We start from the raw sequence: 18,214 nt of genomic DNA, 5'->3' as shown, positions 1-18,214 counted from the left end.
CAAAACCACATTAAGCATTTTTGGATGTAATTCTGTCAATCAGCTGGGAAAAGGAATCGCAAACCATGTTTTTTTTTTTTTTTTGGGAGATGGGAGAAAGAGAAACGGAGAGTACTAATATCATAAAGTGCAAGAGGTGTGGTGTGACCAGCAAGGATAGGTTGAAATGATAGAATTACTCAAGTCCAATAATAACATTTCCATTGATCTTTTGGTCATTTATATGCAGCCACTGAATGGGAACCTGAACAATCAAAACATGAAGAAAGTCAGCAAATATATATCAAATCAAAAAACAGTGTTTGAATTCTGGTTTTATTTTTCATTTGTGCACTCAAAATCTTTGCAGGGATGTGAATAAGAGCACAGTGGTTTCGGGGGAGTGATGTGGGGAGATGGAGCGAGTAAGAGGCGGGGACGAAGGGGAAACAGGTCACACAAGGTCAAGATTCACTGTTTGTACCCACGAGGCAGCAGCTGAGCAGGGAGAGCAGCGGGGGGGGCGGGGGGTAAAACAGAGAGGAAAAAAAAAAAACATTAAAAGAAGGCGCTGAACTCTTACCTTCCTACCCTCAAGGAAGTTGAGAGCTGTACCAATGTTGGCGACCCAGTGGATCCTCTTTAGCTTCTTGCCCTGCTCACATGCCTGGAAGGAAGGAGGTGAACAATGGAGACGGAGAGAAAGAAATAGAGAGGGAAAGAAATAGACGGCGTGGATAAAGAAAAGAATCAAAAAGATGCTACAGCACGAGTATGGGAAAGACTGAGATAGGGTGCAGACACCATCAGCAAACACAAATACTATAAAGAGGAATAAATGAGAAAACCAGGATATAATTCAGAAAGACAGCAACGTCCAATCAGAGCTGTGTTTGACTGTAAAATACCAGATCAATAGGACAAAGACGGCTTAGACCTAAGGCAATATTGGCCGAGTAAAATCCTCAAGATGTGTGTGTACGTCTTTGTCTGAGTTGCGTATGTGTGTGTGTGTGTGAACCATGATCAGTCCTTGTTAATCTGGGCTTTTCGATTCCATTCAAACATCCCAATAAAAGCCGATCAATGAGCATTTCCATGTAATTGAGGCTCATTTCACATGCGCTGCATTCAGTCTGTAGCTCTTCTGAAATTTGTCAAAAACAATTTATATCAGCAGCACCGATTGTTATATAGTTACATTGTTACATAAACAATTACAAATGACTGAATCTCTCTGTTATTTGCCCAGCCTGACCCTCGTTAAATCAGATCCAGTTAAAATTTAATCCAGAGAGATCAGAGGACATGAAGTGTTTGAAGTCTGTGGCCAAATCACATGCAGCAGAGCTGACCACGAGGCTCACCAGTTTTTGTCCAGAGAGGACTTCCAGCAGGGCCAGCAGCATCACACCATCCTTGATGTCCTCAAATAGGTCTGTTACCACCAGAGGCGGGACGCGCTACGTGAGAAAACAAGCATACCCATGAGCCTTCCCTGTAAAAATGAGTTGAGCAAACAACATGCTGAAACAAGCACACATAGAAATGGAGGAGAACATTTGAGCCCAAGGTAACTGGAAACAACTGAAATGTTTTCTGGGAGCAATTCTTATGATGTGCAGGAGACACTTCTTCATAGCTGCCTGCTGCCTGGGCATAATTAGCAACACAAACTCACTCTGTACGTAAACATTGCATGCCATAAACTCACACAAAGCTTTCTCAGTTTCCTTGGAATGTAAAAACCTGGGATTTAAGTCTTAATAGCTCACGCAATGTACATGAAACTGAGGCAAGAAGTGGTTTTTCGGCACATTATCCTACTCTAAGTGGCACAGCGCATAATAAACCTGAATACAATAAATATATTACTCTGTAAGACGTTTATTTCAACTTGTGAAACATGGATAAAGGAAATTGTCGTAAAAAAAAATGTTCTTGAAGCCTCAAAAGAGTTTGGCTGTGCCAAGTATTACTGACAGCCAGAGTCAGCCATAAGCAGAGGCTCAGCAGGCTCTGAATGAGGTCTTCAAATCCTAAAATATGCTGATGATTTCAAACTGTATCCTTCTCATTGACTGCCTCCCTGACCTGACACAGACTTGTAGACTTGGGGAAATCCACATATCTCTGTTTCTTGCCGGCGCCACATCAAGGATTTCTCTTAAACCACAGTCACATGCTGGGGCTGAGGAGAGGTTTAGAGGGGGGAAAGCATTCAGACGAGCGAGCCATTCACAGGGAGATTAGCGGCAAAGAGAGCGAGGGAGAAAGAGACGCGAGGAGAGGCGGAAGCGGGGATGTGTGCACGAGTGTGTCTGCGTTAGCACATGCCAGAGGAGTGTGTGTGTGGTGTGAGAGAGAAAAACATACAACCCTCAACAACTTGGATACGCGAGACGGGTATAATTGGGCCGAGAAAAATGATAGAAGGCAAAGAGAGAAGGGACACTAACCTCGCGCCTTTCAAAATTAATTAGCAAATACAGTAGCTCTTCTCGCTAATTCCTCTTCTAATGTCATTTCATGGCTTGGATATTAGAATGTACAGACGGCACTTGTGCCCCTATCACAAAGTGACAGAAGAAACACTTACAAAGAGCCCCTCAAATGCATAAATTACACCATGAGCTAATTGAAGTTAAATTTACCTATTTGTTCATTATAATCCTAAAGCTAATGAGGAAATTTCTGACTAATTACAAAATAAGAAACTCATATCCATTTCCTCTGCTCAGTCGCATGAGCTAAAAAAAATAAATCAAGGGCTTAATGAGCTAATTACATATGAGTGTCTGGGCCATAATTGAATGCGAGCAGAGGAGTTTCAGGATGTGCTCCTCTCTGTGCTCTCGTGTTATTCCCCTGGTACACTTGACTCAGTGGATTCCAAAAGATCAACAGCATGGAGGGCAGTGGGAGGGGCAGGAACAAAGAGGAGGCTGCGGGGTTTCATTTTGAGTTGCAACACATCCAGTTTGAAGGAAAACTGACACCAGATGCTTTTTGTCCAAACCTTTTGAAGGCAAAGTTTGGACACAAAAGCCACAATGTGAATTCTGCTATGTTCAGCATTTTAGTTGAGTGTGTGGGCATGCTAACATTTGCTAATTAGCTTTAAACAAAAAGTGCAGCTGAGGCTGATGGGACTGTCAATAGATTTGATTTATTCAAACACCAAAGTACTGAAATTTTTTGACAAGATGCTAGATGAGAAGTCAAAGAATCAACAAAGTTACTGCAGCTCATCGGGATGGGAACAGGAATGTCTGCCATATTTTGTGCCAATCCATTTGGTAGATGTAGAAAGGGGGGGGTGGATGGGAGCTGTGGAGCTTCACTTTCCTGCTGCTGTAATCTTGAAGAACACTTGGTTCACTGATTACTTTACTAAAGCTGTTTGCGTGGAAAATGCCTGAGCAGCGATGAGACCTCTGCTGCTCACACCAACCACACTGTAATTAAGCTTTAACCTTCTCAGAAAGGATTTGTCAAAATGGAAACTTGGGGCCCGCTCACTGAATTTGCCCCCTTGTCACTCCACAGCGGTGCAGGGAGCAACTTTGAACCCCGAACCAAAATTATACCATTCTGAGCGAAATTCACCGCAGCAATATCCTCCATATGCTGCACTGTAACTGTGAGGTCTAAACAACATTACCCAATATTTAAATAAAAGAAACAACCTGCAAAAAGCACTGCCCTGCTGCTCTCTCACAGTTTGGTCTATAACTGGTGACTTAATCTGGTGAACTACTCCGAGTAATGAGAGTCATTAATCTTCTGTATAAATTACCGGCTCCAATACGTTCTCTCATAGAAACTCTTTGTCAGAGCTCATAAGACTTCTTTTGTTGTACCTGTGGAGTGGAAAAGTAAGGGGGAGGGGAGCGGTGGTGAAAAGAAGCCCTCATGCCATGTCTCAACTCACCTAACGATTAATCACATACCTTTAGGCGCTGAATTAAAGACCTGTGATAACTGGAGTGGCCTAATCATCTGCATAGCCAAGGGCATGATCTATCCTTCTGAGACCAGAGCTAAACCAACTGTTAAAGCTTCCTCCCTCTCTTTATCCTTCCGTCTGTCTCTCTCACTCATTTTTTTTTTTTTTTGGCCTAATGTGTCTCTTTAAATTGTTCTTTGAAGAGTATTTATAGATGTGAGGGAAGCCCATCAGATGGCATTTCATCTCTACACCTCCACAGAACGACATCTTCAAGAAACGCACCTCGATATTACGACAGATCTTCCGCACCAGCTGAATTGACATTCACCCCTTACTCATCACAAAGCTCTGCGAACATTTACTGAGCTGCCATGACGACCAAGACATTTTTGAAGACAAATATGGGCCAATCAGTGTCACTATGGCAACGTCAGGCATCAGGTGAAAGGGTAAGCAGTTTCACGATGGGCGAGGGGGAGAGCAACTAATTTGATCAACTACTGTAGATAGAGATAGAAGCGTGGGGAACAAACACTGTTATCTCTTCCAATGGGACTGTGATAGCATCACTAATTTATTGATTGGCTGGTTGATTAAGGTGAATTTAAATGGAATTTAAATCACATAAAGTGAATTTTCGGGGATTTCTTATTTTCTTCTTATTTTGCTGCGTTCGGGACATTTCAGGGCTGTTAGCTCAGTAAGATTGGTGAAGTGTCGGCTTCTCCATTACAACCAATGCAATGTTCCTATAATAGTAGTTCGCAGCGTACAAACATGCACTGTTTTCCCGCTGGTGTTGAACTGGGGAGGAGCGGACAAGATTGAAGTTGTGCTTACAAGCAGTAACTGACTATTCCTGCATAGCGTACCTTTAAAAGAATAGACATTCGGACAATATACTGATTTGCTTTCTTGCCGCAAGCTAGACAAGAAGATCGATGCTAGTCTCACATGTGTATGTAGATATGTAGTTAGAAGCAGCAGATGGCTATCTTAGCTTAGCATAAATACAAGAAACAGGAGGAAACAGCTAGGCTGGCTCAGTCTGAGGGTAACAAAATCCACCTACCAGCACTAGTAAAGTTCACTAATTAACATGTTATGTCAGACTTTTTCCCTGCTTGGAGCAGATGCCAGCCATCCAGCCAGCAGGCCAAGAAATACCACAGCACATAGCCTCCCATAAAACAGCAAATGGCTGTTTTTACACTTTGGTTTTTGTGTGGATTAAACAAGATGCAGCTGTTACATTGTAGGAATTAGAGGGCTTCCCCTGTTTTTAGTCATTATGACAGCTAAGCTGCTGGATCCATCTACATACGGACCATGCAAATGTGGGAACAGTAAGAAAGTCATCTAATTTGTAGGACAGCGATTAAATGCATTCCCCCAAAAATTTTCTTTATGCTTTTTAATCCAGGCTTTTTGGGGATCCCTCTCCTGTGAGTCCTCATTGTCTTTGCAATCAAACCCTGTCATTTTCAACAACCATGAAATAGCAAAAGAGCTGTGGCTCTACTCTATTGCATCAGAATGACTTAATAAATAAACTATGTGCTTACCTTAAACGTTATCAAAAATTCAAAGCATTTAGGTATTGGGCTGTGCACAATTTTCTGCTGGCACGGTCCTGAGACGTGATATTTAATATTACGTCAAGGTTTATTCCCTCTAGAGTGCTTTTCAAATGAATTTTCTGCTCCACGTCACCGCGGTTCAAGGCCACCACAGCTGTCGTAATCAAATAGGAATCCTTGAGAGGAGCGTTGCAGATTGTAATAGCACTTAATTGTGTTGCACTGTGCCATATTTGCCTTGTCCACCCATTCCTGAAACGCTGTTAAAGCAGTAATGGGTTAAATTGACGAGCCTAATGCAGTATAATGCAATAATTACATGCACACGATGCCCCCTCAGCATGCAGCTGCATCAAGTGTAATTATTCAGTTTAAGTTACAGATATACTGGTGTCCAAGCTCATTGAGGAGGCAAATGAAGGGCAGTCTCTAAATAAAAACCCCTATCCGGAACAATCTAAATTGGTCCATATTGAGATAGAGAGCTTATAGGTTACTTAGACTTAAATTACAGACAGTAGCTTGCAGGAAAAAAGATATACAGTGTAATAAATGGTATAATGTGCAAGAGATAATTAGAGTGAGAGTAAATCCTTGCTACAAGCTACACAAGATTGGAGGAATGAAAAGGGGTATGAAAGGCATGCAAGTGAGAATGACTGTGTGTGTGGTCTGAGCTGGCACAGTCAGTCCCATGACCAGCTCCACAGCGTGTTGTGGAAATGGAGCAAAAAGAGGACGGAGTATGGAAGAGAAAAGCGGCTGGAAGTGGAAAACAATGACATGGGGAAGTTTTCAATCCACAAACACCAGCACGAGTGTTTGTGTAAAGGGACAACACAATGCTGGCAGTGGCAGTGGGAATCAACCAGACTCTCTTACCTTTGCCAAGTGGGAATTGATCCATTTTGTGAATGTCCTTTTCTGCACTGCCTCCTGCTCATCTGTAAATCAGAGCCCAGAGCATCACTATCAGTCACATGCAATAATAAACAAAGAGGGGATTGAAACACAAGCTTCTCATTGTCTATTGTTTCGAGAGTTGATTGGGTTTGCAGAGCTGGATGGAGAGTGTAATTAACTTTGATATTATTTCTTTCTGTCTGATGTGTCTGAACGCAGTCGCACCAAATCATACCTTGCACTGATGTGGTAAGAGAAAGCGTTTGACATTTAAAGATGGCATTTTCACATGCTGGACTCCTCTTGGTGTGGACATATCATCCTCTCAAAGATGCCCTTTGGATGATAGAAGGGCAGTGGTTCTTCTTATACGATGACATGTACCTCTGCCATGATCTATAAGAGGTTTTTATTCATTTCTGACCACAGTTCAAGCAGGCACTTTGCTGCTACAATATTGTACATAAAGCCAACCTTAGCCTAAACAGAAGGGCATTGTTTGTGGTGGCTACAGTGATAAAGCCCATTTAGCAAAGGCACAATCAATAGCATAGATGTCTGCTGACAATGTCCCCTAAAAAGCCACTTAACTTAAATGAGGACGAGACATAAATCAAGCCTGGTCTCTCACATGTGTGCAAGCCAGCATACGATACAAACACACACGTACAGGCACACAAAACATAGTTTTTAGCTTTTTAGAAGCAACAAATACACTCGCCTGCTGTAATTTATCCTTCCTGATTTTTGACAGCAGAATTCACTTTTGCTTGCAGCTCATGCTGTAACAATTAGGACTTCTGCGACGGTTACATGTGTCATTGACAAATTCAGGTGTGACTGCCACATACATCCCATTGTAATGTACAAAAAAAACAAAAAAACAAAACAATCTACAGTCTAGCAGGGACTCTAAGGATCCAATCATGTACAGTGACTGGCACATGTGACAATGTTTTTTTCTGTCCCGTCTGCGCCACAGAGCAATATCTCCCAGATAAACACGTTATCAGTGAGAGGACGGCAGACACGGTGCTTTCCTCTACCTTAATGAAATATGCTGACGGTTTGATTACACTCAAGTTGGTTAGTGTGTCACTAGGTACTGTGGGCAGATGTGAACAGTAAGGGGTGTGTGTGCATCAGTGAGGGGGTGGGGGTGGGCGGGGGATTGTTCATACATAATGCAGATACATTCACGCATAGTCATACGTGCCACTGAGCAGGTCCCCGTTCTATGAATTAATCTTATGATTGGGTCGAGGAGTAATCAAATATTGATGGGCGGTAATATTGGATGAGAATGGGGAAGATTTAGCCTCCTGCATGCATGCTAGAGCAGAAACACGTGTGACGGAGAACATGTCTGCACAAGCGTGGTGCCAGCCTCTCAGTCTCAGGGACGAGGTGACTTTGAACTATGCGCACACACAGTCACACTTAAGCACACGCACACACACACGTTCACATTCTTTCAATATCACAAAGGGAAACAGCCGTCCTCCGCAACCCAGCCTCGCAGCGGCATTTTAACACACTTGATTACCTTCTCGGCTAGTGTTGGCCTGTATCATCATTAGTCTCACCCACAGCCCCTGAGTTCCCACTTTGACCCCCCGCAGTGAAGACGACCTTAATGAAATATCATTAAAATCTGGTTTGTTGTCTCAGGGGCTGTGTCTGTTGATGCCACCGTGATGAGACTGGATCAAAAACAGACAGAAAAGGAAGGAAGTCCGTGTACAAACTTACTGCAAACTGTAAAGCAACCATTCTGACTGATTCTCCGTTTCTCCATAGCTAATGTGACAGGAAACAAATCCAAAGAAACATTATGGTAATGTCTCTTCCAATCTAATCTAATCCATCAGACAGTCAGACAGAATGCTGAACGCATTACATCCAAATACAGACGAGCAGACAGGCGGACCGCCACAGGGTCAAACAGAGAGATAAGAAATCAAACATTTTGACAGTCTGCCTGCTGTGCTGTGACACACGCAGTGAGCTGGTACTTGTCTGCTGTGTATGCCTGCTTCACCGGCTGTGGGCTCAGAGCTCAGCGACCTCCACACACACAGACATACAGACACACGCTCTGCCATGGCGGAAACGCCCCCTTCAAATTTTCTGCCTATTTTGGACAACACACACCACATCACAGCTCAAAAAACATCTTCCCTGTGGGGAAAACTTAGTGAGGAAATTACACTGCAAAATGCACACACTCACATACAGCAGGCACACGCAGTCCATACTGCAGTGCCATGAGACACACAGCCTATCCTACAAATACACACACACCACGTACTTGCCTTGTTTTTCTCACACTATCCATCTCAGCAGAATACACACATTCATGCACACACTGTCCCACTTACCGCGGAGGTAGTGGTAGAACCCCGTCACCAGGTTGAGAGATGTGTTCTTTTTCGGGGAGCCTTCGCCCCCTGCTCGTTGTGCCATCTTGTACCCGAGACTACGCCTTGATTCCCACCTGTTTTCATGGGGACGTTGAGAGGACATTCACGGCAACCTCTGGGAGAGGCTACACTTGCCCTTGCTCCTGCCCTTGCTGCCTCTCCCCCTTTTTTGGGGAGGTGTCTTTAAAGAGCTCCCTGGAGCAGTGGACCTCCCGAGATGACAGCGGTGAAACTGTTGCTCTGAGGCAACGCAGGATGGAAGGTTTCGCCCTCCTGTTCTCCCCTCGTCTTTTACGTCTTGCTGTCCTCTGTCCTGTCCTGCAGCAACGGGCTGCAGACTCAGTCAGACTCAGTGTTTTTCCTGCCTGTTAAGCAGCTTGGGAGTGATGTGAGTGTACGCGTGATGCAAAGACTGTTTGTGTGTGTGCATGTGTGTGTGTGTGTGCGTGTGTGGGAACAGCGCAGTGCCGGCTTGCCTCAGCATCAATCTGTCTTGCTTAGTCCCTTTCTCTCTCTCTCATTGCCTCTCCAACACTCTCTATCTCAGTCTTTCCCTCCCACGTTCTCTCTCTCTCTCTGTCTCTCTCTCTCTCCCTTAATTTCTCACTGTAGGCTACAGGAACAATCCACTTCCCTCCACTGACCAGCCAATCAGAGTACGTGGGAATGAGTGATGTCACAGCAGCCCCGTCCTGATGTGGAGAGGGAGAACTGAGCGGAGAGAAGGGTGGTGGGTGGGTTGAGGGGGACCGTTTAGCAGGTTACGAGGGGAGGAAGTGGGAGCTCTACTCTGACAGCATCACACACACACACACACACACACACACATATATACAAATACACTAACACAGAATTGGGATAGATGTGCAGGAATTCCCTATGTGTTGCTGGCACTCTAATACCCCTCCTCTCTTTCGCTCTCTCTCATCCACACAGATACCATGCGGTGCTCTGAGGCTTGCAGCTTTCTACTCTACAGAGCCTGCAGGGGAGCAGACTATCACTGGCAGTGGTCCTGTCTGATCTGCTACTGTACGCTCTTCAAAAGGGATCCGCTTTTATCTCAACCACAGTCACATACAGTGCATCTGTCTGTTTGTTTTCTCCGAGGGAGCGAGCACTGAATAGGACGGAATACAATAGAGATGAACGCTATATCTGAGGTTAGGTTTGGCGTACACGTCGAGATCAGAGTTTAAAGCGTCTATAGACAATATAGGCAAGTCCAGAACAAAGGAAGCAATGTTAAGTGTGTTTTAACCTTCATTCACTCTGAATGTGTGATCTGCCTCGCAGTGGAAATTGTGCTAAGTGCATGTAAAACTTGAGCTTCGAACCAGGCGAAAAACAAACGGCACTGCAGACAATGGGAGTATTGTTCATCCAGCAACTCTGAATTTAGCATCGAAAGAGACACTCTCCAACTGCAAGGGCCACTACGGCTGATACGAGGAAGTGGATCAGAAGCAATCCTGCGCTATGGAGCCGAAATGATGCTCAAACCCCTCCACTGCTGCAGTACAATTATAAGAAAAAACACGGCTGTGGCAGTACGTTGACCTCCTCTCCTTTTCACTGTCAGCTCTGCACCTCTGCTTCTGTCAGACTTATGTTCTCCCACATTCAGTCCGTCTATTTTCCTCATATTTTGTCCCTCATATTTTCTAACACACACTTGCATGTACACACACACACACACACACAGGCACACTCTGGCAATATTAAAAGGACTGGGCTCTTCTTTGAAACCATATTCAGAGAGTTTCCAGGGAAGCAATATTCATGCAGAATAGCCTGGTGGGTCTTATATCAGCCTTAAAGATGAAAGCACCATTCATCATTTGTGTGATTTTCCCTTTTGTTCTTTGGGTTCCCCCCATAAGGGATTTTAATTATGAAAGTCATCAATAACCAATGGCAGCTGTCATCCGCTATCTGTCTGCTGATAATCACACTGCTGACACTCTTCCCTTTAGCAGCCCTGAAACTGGCCGTCACAGCGTCAGCCCACTCCGCGGACCTGTCTTTGAAACGAGTGTCCGTTTTACTTTTCTGCACATTCATTATTACTTCTCCGTGCGTGCATGCGTGTACGCGTATTATAGATAGACTGAGAACGTGCGTTCAAAGAAATATTCATGCAGTCCTGTTTTCCATATTTACATATACATTGCCTTTACTTGCTCACTCTAGACTATAAAGGCATCAATTTATGCCTGTGGAAAGCAGAATCCGGTGGGACACTCATATTGCACACAGTCACAATCACCACTCAATAACATTACTGCGAGAAAATGCTTTGGTCCAAACAACAGCCAGACAAAAAGAAAAAAAAAATCTATTGTTCCTTACATACTGCTGTTTGTGCAGCCCACACAATATCAATGACGTAAATAATGGAACACGCTATATTGACAGATGAGCCCGTGAACATTTGCTTCTAGTTAGCAGTTTCTGTCAGTCTGTCTGCCGAGTTCAAGGTGTTGTCTGATAAATTATTCCTGGAGAGCTACACTTCAATTGAGAAGTGTGAAGGAACTATCCAAGGTGCTGAACCCATCAGTGAGGATCCTTAAATTTACAGGGAAGCAACGGAAAATGAGGACCAATTCTAGGCGTACTGGAAGTCCAAAATGGGCTGTTAAAACACAACATGTCTGTTTTTGTCGGTGTGTTTTTTGAGAATTCCTCCAGTTAGCAGCCGTACAGCCGAAAGTGGGAAAGCCGAACTTCCCTGGAGAGCTAAACTGTTTAGAAAAACAACCCCGGGACAAAATCAAAACAAGATGGTGAGGATTCATGGGACTTATTAGACTTCACCACGGGGATTGAAAGAAGCGAGCAGCTGCACACACACTCACTCTCTCACACGCACGCACGCACGCGCACACCCACACACACCTAGACACAACAAGACAAGTTGAATGGAGACAGAATCATTTTCATGTCTACTGTATGTGCGAGAATAAACCAACAGACTCCTTTAGGCTGCAGACCTCGAGAGTGTTCCCGTCTTTCCAAGAGAAAAAAGGGGGGGGGGGGGGGGGGGTGTTGGAGGGTTAAAACAGACTGAACCTCAGCTGGTCTGGATCCCTAATGGAGCCCCTGGCAGCCCTACAAAACACCAGATCCTTCTCTGAGGTTGTGGAGGTTGGACGTGGGTCAGCGCCCGGCGCTCACACAGGTATGTCTGCGGGGTGCGATGCTTCCTGAGGAGAGGAGGAACAGCCTCTTTTCAGCCATTAAAGGAAAAACAAACGGCCTCCTGGAGGGTGGTGTAACGCTGCTTCTGCTCGTATTATAATCTATTCACCCTAAGGATATTTGGGTTTGCTTTCTGAGCAGCCGAGACTTCTTATTTAGCTTCCCGAGGAGTGCATAGAGACACAGCGCCACCTAGTGGATAAGTAACGCTTCAAGTGTATAAAGTTCTCTTTGTCCAAGTCGGGTTTGAAGAAATACTGCACAGACACAAAAGACAAAGCAAGACAGGACATGTGAGGACAGGAAAAATGAACAAGCTCAGCATAAGATCAGCTTTTAAACTGCAGCCTCCCAGATGACCCTGCTCTGCGCTTCAGCATCTCTGATCTCTCTTAATCTATTAATGACTCCACAACTCACCAGCCATGATTACGGTCGGTCAGATATGGACCGGCCCTCCACACGTACTGTGCAAGGTTACACTCTCTGCCGGCAAGTATTAATTTAGTAATGCATTCATTAAAATATATCATCTTAATATTATTCACGCTGGTGGACATTTAAATTCAAAGAAGAGTAACGCACTGTGGACGTATATGTATGGTTCTAGTGAGAGTCACAGTGGCAGTGTTGATACCACGCTGCATTACGGGAGCTTGTTAGACTTCTGTAGCCATAATACATTTTCTTCTGCAGTGCAACATTAATGGAACACGCCTGTAAAAGCTATCATTGCACTGAATGGATGGCTTTGTTGTGCACCAGAGAGGTATCTCGTAATTGCTCCATACTGCACACACATATACAAACGCACTCACAAGCACGCACCTAACACGTGCACGCACACACACACACACATTTGTAATGCACCCACTGACACCCAAAGTGATTTAACAGATTTTGTTGGCTTTTCTGCCCCTATACTCCTCTCAATAGCTTCTTTATCCACTTCCTGGTTCCAGCTCTTCTCTTTCACCCCAACAATTCCTAATTTAAAAAACCCTTCTCTGCACTTCCGCTGGAGTACTTTAGCCCTAACAGTCAATAACACCCTCTATCACACCCTCAGCACCTCCACTCAACCCTCACATGCCCATTCAGCCTTTCCATTCTCCATCCCACTTCATTTACAGCATATTTTTACCAGTCCCAACATAAGTGCTGAGACGGAAGTCCAAATGCCAGCCCATTAGCATAGCTAATTACATTTCAGTAATAATGACACCACATTAAAGAGAGTAAGAAGGGGGGAACAAGTCAAAGTGATTATCAAAACAACCCCTTTCCTCTTTCAAGCACCATCACTCCCTTTTCAGGACCAGATGTGCAGAGAAGGCACTTTGTCACTAACAAAAATGTCCAAATATCACAGTGTTCATTAAAGCCAGGCCACTGATACAGTAATTTCAGCAATTTCAGCACCTGCGGTACTGACATACACACACATGCACACGCATGAGGGCGCACACAAACCCACACACACGGACGTGCACGCACACATGCACACAAAGCATTTAAACAGACGAGCATGGCAATGAATTAAAGTGAAAAAAGGTATTTATAATGTAAAAAACAAACAAATAGAAATAAATTCTAAATGAAATCATTTTGAGAAACCGTTATCGCTTAAAAATCTAGTAATTATTAATTTGATTCATTTCTGACAAGGATGCCGCAGAAAATCACATGCTATCCTGTGGCAGAATAGTCTGAGATTGCACCTCATTGGATTTGAGCTTTAATCTTCTTCCTGCTTTTCAAGGGCTCCTTTATCAGGCAAATATATTCAGCCGAACAAAACCACATTTTAACACCATACACAAACAGACTGAACATGCAGCTAATACAAAGCATCTATACCACTGGAGGCATCAGGGGTCACATCAGTGGCACTAAGAGCTTTAGAAAGACTCAATTTGGCTTTGAAAAAATATCTTCAGCTTGATGTTCTCTGCTGTTCTCTCTACCGATCTGTGTGTGTGATGATTTTGTGTGTGTGTGTGTGTTTGTGTTTGTGTGATGCTTCGTGTGTGTGGGAGTGCAGGAGTGGGTCAGACAGTCTAAGCTCTTTATCCAGGTTCACTGGCCTGCCGCACATTACAGGGACGAGTAAAGTGAAAGGACTGGCGTCAGCACACTAAATAAATCACTGTGGCCAGAGCGGTAAATTCAGTTATAAGTCTCATCTTTGCTGTGAAATAGAAACACTGGCTGGAACAGAGCCAGAATCATCTACAAAATCCTATCACACTCAACCACTTGAGAGTATTTATGCTTATCCATCTGGGGGCATTTTCTGTTTTACTGAGAGCAAATCTAAAACAATTCTTTTTGCAACCAGCAGATGCATGTTTTTCATTTTACTCTGAAAGTAACCACCTGTCCAGCTAATAACGCCATTCTGCAAAGGCACTCATCGTTTCCTTCAAATGTCCTAAACATCATGTGACTGCTCCACGTTTTCTCATCGAACACTGCTGAATTATTAAAAGCAGGAAAACAGGGTTTGTTATGTCAGGTGGAAGGCTGTGTTTGTGTCTGAAGCGGGAAGCCTCAGAGCGAGAGAGGGCCCGAGAGGACAGATGTCAGCATGCAACACAACAGGAAATAACATTTCATACATACAGCACTTCCATAGCTGTGTTTTTCCATTGAGGGTGAATGAAAAGGAACGCTGGACCCCCTGCCCTCCTGGAACATGGGGACATGGTAATTGAATCCAGCAGAAGTAAACAATGACACTACAAAAGTAAACAGCTAAGAAAGTGCCCAATTTTGCATAGATATGTACAAAATAAGCTGACTTTTATAAAGAGGATTATAAAATGATGAAAGCTCAGGTGTACTTTAAATGTCAACGCTCTGTTTTGTGGGAAACAGCTTCTTCTGTGACCCATCCAGTGCTTCAAGGAGATTAAAATAAAAGGCGGGAATGACTTATTTCACTACTAACTCAGGTGTGCCGAAATCATCACATTATCCAGCCAGCTGACCTCGCAGAGGTCGGGGCATCACAATCTGCCCTCTATTTAAAAAACCGCCAAGTGCTAAATGGACCGCCAGAGGCCGAATTTTCCACTATCCACACACATTGTGACAGGAGAAAAAAAAGGTGTCTGTGGGTGAAAGATAAGAGCATGCATGAGACTCAAAGAATTACAGACAGAGGCTGAATGTGTCTCGAGGTCACGAGCTCAGGTGTCAGGATGTTATCTGTGGGGACATTGTTCAGTACGTCCATCAAAATTATCTGATACCTAAATGTGTCAAACAGAAATGCTGAGGGAATTGTATCATGGAATCAGTGTGGCCTGAAGCTGTGTTTTTGCTCCACACTGAATGTAACGGTCCATACCGCGTCAACGGCTCCCTGTTTTGTAAGATCCTGTAATTAATCCCTTCATTACATCTGTAGAGAGTCTTTGTGCTGTCAGTTCCATTAAACGCTGCTTGTGTTGTGTAACAGTTCGGCAATCTGCCTCGTCAAGTTCAGCGAAATCAACAGACATCCAACTTGGCAGAAACGTTAACACGGGAATGCCAAAAGGAGGTGCTAGGAAACAAAAATAGAATCAATACGACCAATTTGCCGATTCACTCTTTCCTGGTTTGACCTTATTATATATATAAAAAAAAAAGATGCTTATGTTTGATAGTTTGCTCCACTGAAATGTTGGAATACAGTCTGACCTTCATGAAGGTGTGATCTTTGAAGGAAGCTTTCGGTTGAATGAAGGCCGGCCCCCCTTCGTATTGTATTGGTGGGACCTCCAGTGACCTTATCTTGTGACATGTCAAACCCTCACTGACTGCCAGGTTAAAAGAGATGATCATGTGATCTGCAATGGAAGCTGTCACTGAGAAACTAGCACAGACTACACAAAAATACCTCCGAGCACACAAACACATGCGCACACGGCTCTTTATCAAACATTATGTTCTGTTAGAGAAGCAGAAGCTGAACCAGACATGGCCAATAAGCCCACAGGGCGTAAAAAGCCTGCGCTGGCTGTCATGCGGCTGCCGCTATGGCAACGAGTCGTACACACAATCTGGAAAGACAAGAGGAAGAAACAGCAGAATAAATAAGAACTCATGCTGCAGCTCCATCCCACACTGGCCCTACTGCCACAGCTCTGAGGCTGCTGCAGAGCCTTGAAGACCTGTTCTGCTTCTGTTTAACCACTCAGCTAAACCGCTGACTCCCAGTGGTATGATGGGGGGGAAAAAAGATGCATCGCAGCTATTTTTAACACCGAGTGTTTGTTTCGGCGTCTGGGCGAGAGCGTGGGCACATGTGTGCGTGTGAAGCCGCGGCATCCAGAGCCGCGGACGATAAATGGCGGTGTCAGAACTGAACGGGAGGCTGGCATGGCTCAAGGTGACCGTCTGCTCGGGCCTTCCTTGGCTGCGGCCGAACCATAATGTCGCCCCTGGCAACAGGATGTCGCCCTGGCCTCGTGCCAACCTGAGGATCTGTGCCAGACCCGCTAGCAATCAGGAGCTTAAAAACTGGTGTGTGTGCCCCCCCCCCCCTTTGCTTGTCCAGTCTCATTTTCTTGCTTTCCCCACTGCCTCTCTCTCATCCCTGTTTCATCCATCCACATGTGTTCCAGGTGTGCTGCCCTCTGTTGCCCTTGCCCTTTACCCTCTTCTTCACCTTGCTTCCTGCTCACCGTCCTCCTTAGCCAAAATGACATTGGCAGGCGATGATGAAAACTGGGCCATACTGCAGAATTTCCTTAAATGCGGTCACTACGCTTTGCATAACACAATCTGCAAAGCCTGAACTGACTGAGAACCTCAGTGTGCTGCAATCTCCCTCTGTACTATCTGATCACAAGCAAATTGCCAGGACAGGATTACAAACAGCCTACGCACAGAAAATTCAAGCAGGTGCTCCCAATACAACAAGACTTAGCAAACTTCTCCCCTTGATAGGCCGGCAGACGGTAAAACCCAAAGGCGTGGGCGCGAATGTATGCCTGCGCCGCCCAAGATGGAGAAAACAGGTGAGAGATTGAAATAGGAAAAACAGTGCATCGATTTTCTCATTAATGAGAGACAACAAACAGGCAAATTCCACAGCATATGGAGGAGTTCAGGCTGGGAGGTGTTCAAAGCGGCCTCGCCTTTCTCTGCCATATGGTGTCACTAATTGCTGTTTTTTCACTGCGACAGAGAGAGGTACACCAAAAGAGGTGGTTGAAAGGAGAAAAACACAGACCCAGAACTGGGGCGAAACTTTGGATTGTTTTGATGTTGCACTGAGTGGTTACTAACAGCTTCCAAAATGAGCCTGAAGGGAGTATAGTACATTTCATGGTATCTGGTGATTTGTGGAACGTGGCTAATTTGACAAGACTGTCCTCTCTTGAGAGGAGGAATACATTAATCGAATCAGGCTTTAAAGACACACAAATGGTATTACAGTACCTACATTTGACTCTCAAGGAGGTAAGACACTTTTCCCAAGTTTCCCCCCCCAAAACATTTCATTAATATAACACATTTCTGAACAATTATACCACTGGAGAGACAATCAGTGCAACCTTGAAAAATGAAAAGCAAGCTACCCTGAACAAAGGCAACACTGATTACATTTAGAGCTGTCTATTGGGAACAAGCTTGTAGCCGCCTATAGAAACAACGTATGATACCAAAGAGCAGGAACGCACGCTGACGCTACGTTCTACTTATGCTATGAGTCGTTTTATGTTCAGTCTAATGAAAACATAAGTGTTCTTCTTTGATTCTTACAAAACGTCTTGATGATATCATCACAGGTCCAGCTCTCGTCTCCCAGGAGATGGACGGCAACCAGAGCACATCAAACAAAATGTCCAATCAAATTAGACTCCATGTCCCCCCTGTAAATAAGCTAATGTGATCATGCACTCAGAGGACATATATAGCACAAAGAGTGATTCGTGTGTACCATTCACACGCAGACTTACAGTATATCTCTACTCCAGACTACATTCAAAAGACACTGCATGTACTTCAGTAGCCATTAACATTGTCTATGTGTCTCTGTGGTTAGTGCAAATGTGGCTGTGTTAAAGCAGCATTGTTGCCACAGACGCTCAGTGCATCCAGCAGCGAGGACAGGACCTGTCTTATCTGAAATGCTTACATGCCACAGGACATCAACAATGAGGCAGCTGCTGGTA

The 18,214-nt window shown here is 44.4% G+C and overlaps 1 protein-coding gene across 5 annotated transcripts in view; it reads right to left on the bottom strand.

Annotated features, from left to right (window-relative positions):
* Positions 1–18,214, bottom strand: part of syne1a (spectrin repeat containing, nuclear envelope 1a) — a 121,869-nt gene that overhangs the window by 101,616 nt on the left and 2,039 nt on the right. For 4 of the 5 annotated variants that reach the window (XM_076755669.1, XM_076755673.1, XM_076755674.1 and 1 more), the window contains exons 1-4: positions 8,796–9,418; positions 6,394–6,455; positions 1,347–1,442; positions 563–646 (exon numbers count right to left, since the gene is read on the bottom strand). In XM_076755669.1, the coding sequence (XP_076611784.1) occupies positions 563–646; positions 1,347–1,442; positions 6,394–6,455; positions 8,796–8,940 (387 nt within the window). In that variant the 5' untranslated portion in view covers positions 8,941–9,418. Of the gene's footprint in view, positions 1–562; positions 647–1,346; positions 1,443–6,393; positions 6,456–8,795; positions 9,419–18,214 lie in introns of those variants that run through there. The other variant, XM_076755671.1, reaches the window with a different exon arrangement.

The sequence above is a fragment of the Chaetodon auriga genome, chromosome 18 (assembly GCF_051107435.1).
Source record: "Chaetodon auriga isolate fChaAug3 chromosome 18, fChaAug3.hap1, whole genome shotgun sequence".
NCBI lineage: Eukaryota > Metazoa > Chordata > Actinopteri > Chaetodontiformes > Chaetodontidae > Chaetodon > Chaetodon auriga.
This window is presented reverse-complemented; position numbering and strand designations above follow the sequence as displayed.